Source organism: Enhydra lutris, unplaced genomic scaffold (assembly GCF_002288905.1).
Source record: "Enhydra lutris kenyoni isolate GAN:26980312 unplaced genomic scaffold, ASM228890v2 scaffoldscaffold39, whole genome shotgun sequence".
NCBI lineage: Eukaryota > Metazoa > Chordata > Mammalia > Carnivora > Mustelidae > Enhydra > Enhydra lutris.
In genome coordinates, this window is record NW_019154123.1 from 27,541,559 (window position 1) to 27,549,339 (window position 7,781).

General features: G+C 43.0%; 1 protein-coding gene across 1 annotated transcript in view; it reads right to left on the reverse strand.

Annotated features, from left to right (window-relative positions):
* LOC111155098 (leishmanolysin like peptidase) overlaps positions 1–5,050 on the reverse strand; it is an 83,233-nt gene extending 78,183 nt beyond the window's left edge. The window contains exon 1 of the mRNA XM_022515152.1: positions 4,832–5,050. Within this exon, the coding sequence (XP_022370860.1) occupies positions 4,832–5,050 (219 nt within the window). The remainder of the gene's footprint in view (positions 1–4,831) is intronic.
* Positions 5,051–7,781: the final 2,731 nt, after the last annotated feature.

The window sequence follows — 7,781 nt, forward strand, 5'->3', positions numbered from 1 at the left end:
CAAAATCTTTAAAAAAAAATGAACAAAAACTTCACTAAAAAAAGAATTTATAAACCAACATTACTCATAAACATAGATGCATAAATCTTTAACAGTCTACTAGCAAACTGAATTCAGAGTTATATAAAAAGGATAATACATCCTTAAGTTAGGACCAAGGAGGGTCTATCACAAAAAGCAATTGCTATTTACACAATTTACTACTGGAAAATTCAATGTATTCTATCATATAACAAAATATTTTACATAATTCCATTTGTATAAACTAAGCTCTAAAAGAGACAAAACTAATCTTCTCTTTTTTTAAAAGATTTTGTTTATTTATTTGTCAGAGAGAGAGAACAAGCAGGGAGGGTGGCAAGCAGAGGGAGAAGCAGGCTCCTTGCTGAGTTAGGAGCCCGATGCAGGACTCAATCCCAGAACCCTGGGAACATGCCCTGAGCTGAAGGCAGTTGCTTAACTAACAGAGCCACCCAGGAGTCCTGAGACAAAACTAAACTAATGTTAACAAAAAAAAAAAAAAAAAAAGGGAATAATTGTCGCCTGGGGTATCTGCATAGGGAAAACTGACTGGCACAAGATGGGGCAGGGATCTTTCTGGAGACATAGAAATATTCTGTTAATCATGTAGCCACAAGCTTCTCATGAACTACATGACTGCATTTATTACGTTCCAATACATGTAAATTTAGCAGAAAGCTTTTAGGGGCACATGGCTGGCTCAGCTGGTAGAACATGTCACTCTTGATCCTGAGGTTGTGAGTTTGAGCTCCATACTGGGCACACAGATTACTTAAAAAAAAAAAAAAAAGTTTAAAATAATATTCCTTCCTTCCTTCCTTCCTACCTTCCTTCCTTCCTTTTTTAGAGCACTGAGGGGCAGAGAGAGATAAAGAATTCTCAAGCAGGCTCTACTCCCAGCACAGAGCCCCAGGTAGAGCTCGATCTCATAACCCTGAGACCATGACCTGAGCCAAAAGCAAGAGCCAGAAACTTAACCGACTAAGTCTCCCAGGTGCCCCAACAACAAAACTTTTAAAAGTAACAACAAGTGGGATGCCTGGGTGGCTCAGTCAGTTAAGCGGCTGCCTTCAGCTCAGGTCATGATCCCAGGGTCCTCGGACTGAGTCCCGCATTGGGCTCCTTTCTCAGCGGGGAGCCTGCTTCTCTCTCTGCCCCTGCCTGCCACTCTGCCTGTGCATGCGCGCTCTCTCTCTCTGACAAATAAATAAATGGAATCTAAAAAAAAAAAAAAGTAACAAGTGAGAGGATGGAGAATGGGTAGAAGTATATGAAACATGAATGAGAGAATATGGTAAGAGTTAAAGCTGGGTGGGGTGCCTGGGTGGCTCAGTGGGTTAAAGCCTCTGCCTTCGGCTCAGGTCATGATCCCAGGGTACTGGGATCGAGCCCCGCATCGGGCTCTCTGCTCAGCAGGGAACCTGCTTCCTCCTCTCTCTGCCTGCCTCTCTGCCTACTTGTGATCTCTGTCTGTCCAATAAATAAATAAAATCTTTAAAAAAAAAAAAAGAGTTAAAGCTGGGTGATGGGTCCATGAGCATTCATTATACTATTCTGTTTTTTTGTTTTGTTTTGTTTTCATGTATATAATTAAAAAATGAAACTTAGAGGTTTTGTCTGAAAACAAGTTAAATGTGTCAAAAAAATTTTTTTTAGTTGGTTCTATACCCAGCATGGGGCTTGAACTCACAGATCAAAAGTCTACATCCAACATGAGGCCTGAACTTAGAGATCAAGAGTCTCACACTCTACCAACTGAGCCAGCCAGGTGCCTCCCTACACTTCCCCTCCTACTTCCCTCCCACCCTCCCAACATGTTTTGTACTTCCCACAGCCCCAAAAATGTTACATAATTTCCTATAGCATTTAACAGAGGTGTAGTCACTAGTAGGAGTACAATGAATAATTCTTTTTTTTTAAGATTTTATTTATTTATTTGAGCATGAGTGGGGAGAGGGGGAGAGGGAGAATAAGACTCCCTGCTGAGCAGGGAGTACAATACTGGGCTCATTCCTAGGACCCTGGATCATGACCTGAGCCAAAAGCAGATGATTAACTGACTGAGCCACCCAGGCACCTACAATGAATTATTCTTGCCTATACTTTATGTTTAGGTTAAAGCTAAGACAATGGTTAGGAGGACTTGCTATTATATAGTCTATGAAGAACCAGGAGATTTATTAAGAATGATAAGTCTCAAAAAGAACTTAATAGCTTGCTTTTAGTATCTGAAGCACTATCACAATTGATTTTGTTTAGCCAAGAGGCATGAATATGAATAGTGGGTAAAAATTTCAGGAAGAGTTTTTAGCTCTATAAAAAGAAGAACTTTATACTGGTGATCTCCAAAAGTAAAGGGGCCACCTCTGGAGATAATATCCCTATCCACTGAGATGTTCAAAAAGAAGTTGGAGTTTTGAACACTGGCAACAATCACTAGATGAAACTACTATATATGTTTCCTCCAATGGAGAGATTTTGCAGTTCTTTGAATAGTTTTCTCTTCCTGTAATCTAAATTCAAAGAAAGAAGCACAGGGTTCTACAGGAATGGTTTTGTTGTTTTAGTTGTTTTTAAAGAATTCATCAGGAGTGGGAGAATTGTGGATATATTGTTAAAGGGTACAACCTTGCAACCAGTCAGTAAATAAGCCCTGGAGCTCTAATATAGCATAATGACTATAGTCAACAATACTGTACTATAAACTTAGAACTTGCTAAGAGACTAAAAAAATAAATAAAATTCAGCCAAAATGCAGTGTCATGATAAAAGCTGAAATATAGCTATAGGCCCCAAACTTAGTATTTTGGTACATATGGTTATAACAGTATGCATAGAACATTTTAGAAATTATCACAAAAATGAGTGGTCTTAGATTTCTGGGCTGAACTGAAAATTTCTAGATTAGTCTTTCTCAATAAAGTAATAAAACAATTATAAAATCAATCATAACATGCCACCCTGCCCCAGGTACTCTATCTCCTTTCCACAAAGAACACTGATTATTGTGGGCTCTCTAAATACTGCTGAGGAATCAGACATAAACCTCATCCCACAGAACCTTACAATTTAACTACAAAAGCAAGACTACAAAGAAATGCCTGAGAAATAAACCTTCCCCACACAGCAGTACTTGGTTAAGTGCCAGAAGAGATTACAGATAAGACATACTATGAAATGGAAAAAAACATTCTGCTGGAGTGGTTTCAGCTGACTGTCTTGAAGGTAGGGAACTTTAACTAGGGTTAAAAAGAATGTAGGGCACCTGGGTGGCTCAGTGTGTTAAGCCTCTGCCTTCAGCTCAAGTCCCAGGGTCTTGGGATCAAGCCCCGAATCAGCCTCTCTGCTCAGCGGGGAGCCTACTTCCCTCTCTCTGCCTGCCTCTCTGCCTACTTGTGATCTCTCTCTGTCAAATAAATAAACAAATAAAATCTTAAAAAAAAAAAAAAAGAATGTAGAGAGGGAGAAAAATGGAAGGAGGCAGGCTCTTGCAGGGTAGGAGAACGGGGTAAAGCAAGCAATGTGGTGAAGTGACTTGAAAATAAGCCTGAATTTTGTCTTAGAGAGTCCCCCAATAGCCTTCAGCTCTCCTAACCTTTGGGTCAGTAGTTTCCAATGTGTGGTCTTTGGACAAGTATCATCATCAACCAGTTGGGAGCCTGAACTGCAAATTCTGGGTACCATCCCAGACCTAATGAGTCAGAAAGTGGGGGAGTGAGACAGCAAACTGTGTTTTAACAAACCTTTAGGTGATTCTGATGAACTCTCAAGGTGAAAACCACTGTCTACAATTGCCTAAGTAGAACTCTCAGCACAGGAAAGCCATCATGTTCTGAGTGCCTAACTCAGCCACTTTGCTGGGTGCAGAAAGGGAGCAGTTTGTTAGGTTCTCACAAGATGCCGCGAGGCCAGCAAAGAGGAAGTCATGGCCATCTATGAAGAAGAGGCCTGTCCTGGCACCACTCCAAAAGAAAACCACAAGGGACTGCCATCTTGACAGCTTGAGTGACCTCAGCTCATTATACAGTTGTTTTATCATTAGCACTGCGGTTATGAAGGAGCTCCGCCTCTGAAATCTCCACGAGAGTTCTTTATCGGGCAAATAAGGCAAGAAAAAAGGGCATAACCTACATTCCTGGAAGACACCACCCTGTTTCCAAGAAATCCTCACTTTAAGTAATGAATATTCCACCCCTTTGTTAACAATTGTCAATAACGGAAACCGAAACCCAGTGGGTTCAGACCTTCCTTGAGCGCACCCTCTCTCACATCTCTAGAATGTAGTTTTACTTTAAGAAACTTTCCTGCTTGGGGGAGCCTGGGTGGCTTAGTCTTTAGGCGTCTGCTTTCGGCTCAGGTCATGGTCCCAGGGTCCTGGAATCAAGCCCCACATCGTGCTCCCTTCTTGGCGGGAAGCCTGCATCTCCCTGTCCCACTCCCCCTGCTTGTATTCTCTCTCTCCCTGTCTCTCCCTCTGTCAAAGAAATAAAATCTTTAAAGAAAAAGGAAAGAAAGAACGAAAAGAAAGCTTCCTGCTTGTACTGCTTATGTACCCTGTTGTCTGTCCTTGAATTCTTTCTCCTGGCAGACCAAGAGCCTCCAGCGACATCTTTTGCAGGGGCTGGGTCAAGGGCTCAGGACCCAAGGACCACCCGGTAACAAGGGCAGGTCCAACCCCTAAGAGTTCAGTTTCCGGTCCAATTTCGCTTTCTTCTCCAACACACCTTGTTCCAGCAACTACCCTCTACATCTTCGCCTCTCGTGTTACTTTACCCTCACAGCGCCCGTTCCCGCCCCTCCGTCGCCCTACCTCAGTCTCAGAGGGGACGTGGTGCCGGCAGGGAGGGGAACTGTCCAAGGAGACAGGAATTGATGTGGAACTTGCCCAGAGGCCGCCCAACAGGAGTAAAACGCCTTGGACCCATAAAGACCTGCTCCAGCGCCACTGGCTAGGGCCAGGGCCTGAACCCGAGGAACCTGCAACTCCGTTCCATTCGGCCGCCATCTTCAGGCCGAGCGTCGTTACCATGGAGTACGTGACGTCTTCACCCTGGCGCCAGCCCCGCCCCTCGCCGCCGGCAGACAGACGATTTTCGATTGGCTAGCATCACCAACCAGGTCGCCCCGGATGTGAACTGCATCACGCTGGTGGTGTCTCAGTTCAGGAAGCCTGCCAATAAATGCCGTTTCGCGGCCCACGTGAGTTGGGCTGTAGGAAGACTAGTGGGTGTTGCACGGCATTGATTGTATAAAGCTGTTTCTCTTTTTTTTTAAATTTAATTTAATTTATTTTTTTTATGTGACAGAGAGATCACAAGTAGGCAGAGAGGCAGGCAGAGAGAGAGGGGGAAAGCAGGCTCCCGGCTGAGCAGAGAGCCCGATGTGGGGCTCGATCCCAGGACCCTGAGATCATGACCTGAGCCGAAGGCAGTGGCTTAACCCACTGAGCCACCCAGGCGCCCCTAAAGCTGTTTCTCTTTAATTCAGTTTCTCACCTTAAAGGTAGGCATCCACACTGGGTGCCATGTGGCTTAAACAAACTGATGTGGAACCTTTAACGGTTTAGCCCTCTGTATAAAAGATGAATGGAATATACTTTCATTTTTACTTTATTTTCAGTCACCAATTTTAGCACCATTTAACTAGTCATTTCTTATAAAATCAGTATGTTCGTTCCTATTCAACCCCATCCCTTAACTGCCATAAAACAAAACAAGAATTAGGGATGTCTGTCTTAGTGCAGCATTTGACTTGATCTCTGGGGTAGTGAGTTCAAGCCCCACAATGGGTGGGGAGCCTACTTAACACAAAAACTGCAAAAAACAAACAAACAAACAAAACCCCAAACAACCCACAAGAATTGCAACTGCATTTAACCCAGGAAGAGACCAGGTGGATCCTTGCCATTAAGAAAACTCTACCTTCAATCTAGGCCATGAGTAACTATAAAAAAATTGAAAATTGGGATATTCCCCCCCAAGGCCCTTTAAACAATTAAAACTAGTAACTGGAAGCACTGAACTGGTACAGTCATTTATCCAGAACTGAATACTGTAAATTACTATACTAGGAACTGGGAATAGGAAATAGCAGCCCCAAGATTGTACAATTCATTGGTAAAGATCATGTACTCAAACTGAAAGGTGGGGCATTCTACCAGTAAAGGCTCATTACATAATGAGTCTATCATCCCTCAACTAGTGGAAATTGGGACTCCAAACCAAATTTATCACTTTCAGGACATGTGCTTTTTCCACAACAAGATGACAAAGAACCTGTGAATTCTGAACAGAGAATAGCACTAGGAAACCTCAAGTTCCTAGTTTTAACAGTTGTGTCATGCTGGGGAGAGGCTGTTTCAGAGATCCAGGCAACCAACCCCTAGCCATTTGAGTTCATTTCTCTGAAACACACGATTCCTCCAATGGTACCTCTGGCTTGAGGACCATTTTTGTACTCACCAAATCTCATTATGGGAAGAGAAATGCATAAAGCCCTCTCTCATTTACTAAGTGCTGTATTATTAAATCAAGAGGACGAATTTCCATGCAAGGTTGTCTTGCCACTGCATGTACTCTGGTCATCCTAAGGATTCTTTTTTTTAAAGATTTTTGACACACAGGGAGAGAGATCACAAGTAGGCAGAGCAGCAGGCAGAGGGCGAAGCAGGCTCCCTGCTGAGCAGAGCCCCATGCAGGGGTCGATTCCAGGACCTTGAGATCATTACCTGAGCCACCCAGGCGCCCAGACCTCTCTTCTTTGTTCAACTGTCCACTTCCTGTTTATCCACCTCCATTACTCGGTCATCATCCTACTCAATACCATATTCACTTAACTCCTACAAAGGTGACAGCTTTATGAGATTTCCTCCTCTGTATGCCTAATCCAGGCACAAATGTCCAGCTGCCTTCCTGGACGTGGTCACAAGTGAGTATCCTATAGCTTCCTCAAACTCAACACCCTTCCACCAAAAGATCTCCTAGTTACCCAACTTTGTAAATGCACTATTATCTACCCACAACCAAAGGTAGTAATGTTACCATTGAAGACTTAGTTGTCTTTGAATTCTCTTTATCCTTAGTACAGCTTATAAAACTTGGCATAATCTGGCCATTTCTACTTATTTTCCAATTACTGCCCACAATTAGGTTTCAGTTACACTACACAACCCAGTTGAACAGTTCCTTAAATGCATTCTTTCACATAAACCCTAAAGGTCAATTTTTATGAAATACCTCCCTAAGCATTTCTTCCTCTATTCCTAATCACTCTAAGAGTACTGATACACCTTTGGGGCAACTGGGTGGGTCAGTCTGTTAAGCAGTCCACTTGATTTTTGGTTCAGGCCATCTCAGGGTCAAGATGGAGCCCCAAATCCAGCTATAAGCTCTGCAGGGCGTCTGTTTGAGATTCTTTCCCTTTCCCTCTGCCCCTCCCCCAACTCAGGCACTCACAAATTTTTAAAAAGTACGAAAACATCTACTTAAATGACATGTTAGTGTAGGTACTATTAGATTATGCTGTTTCTCAACAACTAAATCTCACTGGAGTAGGTTTGGGATTGGTACTTCTTGCCAGTGACCCAATTTTTTAATGACAATTTCCTTAGGATTCTAATACGCAAATTGTGGCCCTGAAATACACTGCTTAGACCTTGTGAAGAAAACATTAACACTGGACCAAAGCTGCATCTGACCCAACCACCTCTTTTTCCTTTAAGTCATTCTTCCCAAGTAAGCCCAAATGAGACTACAGTACAA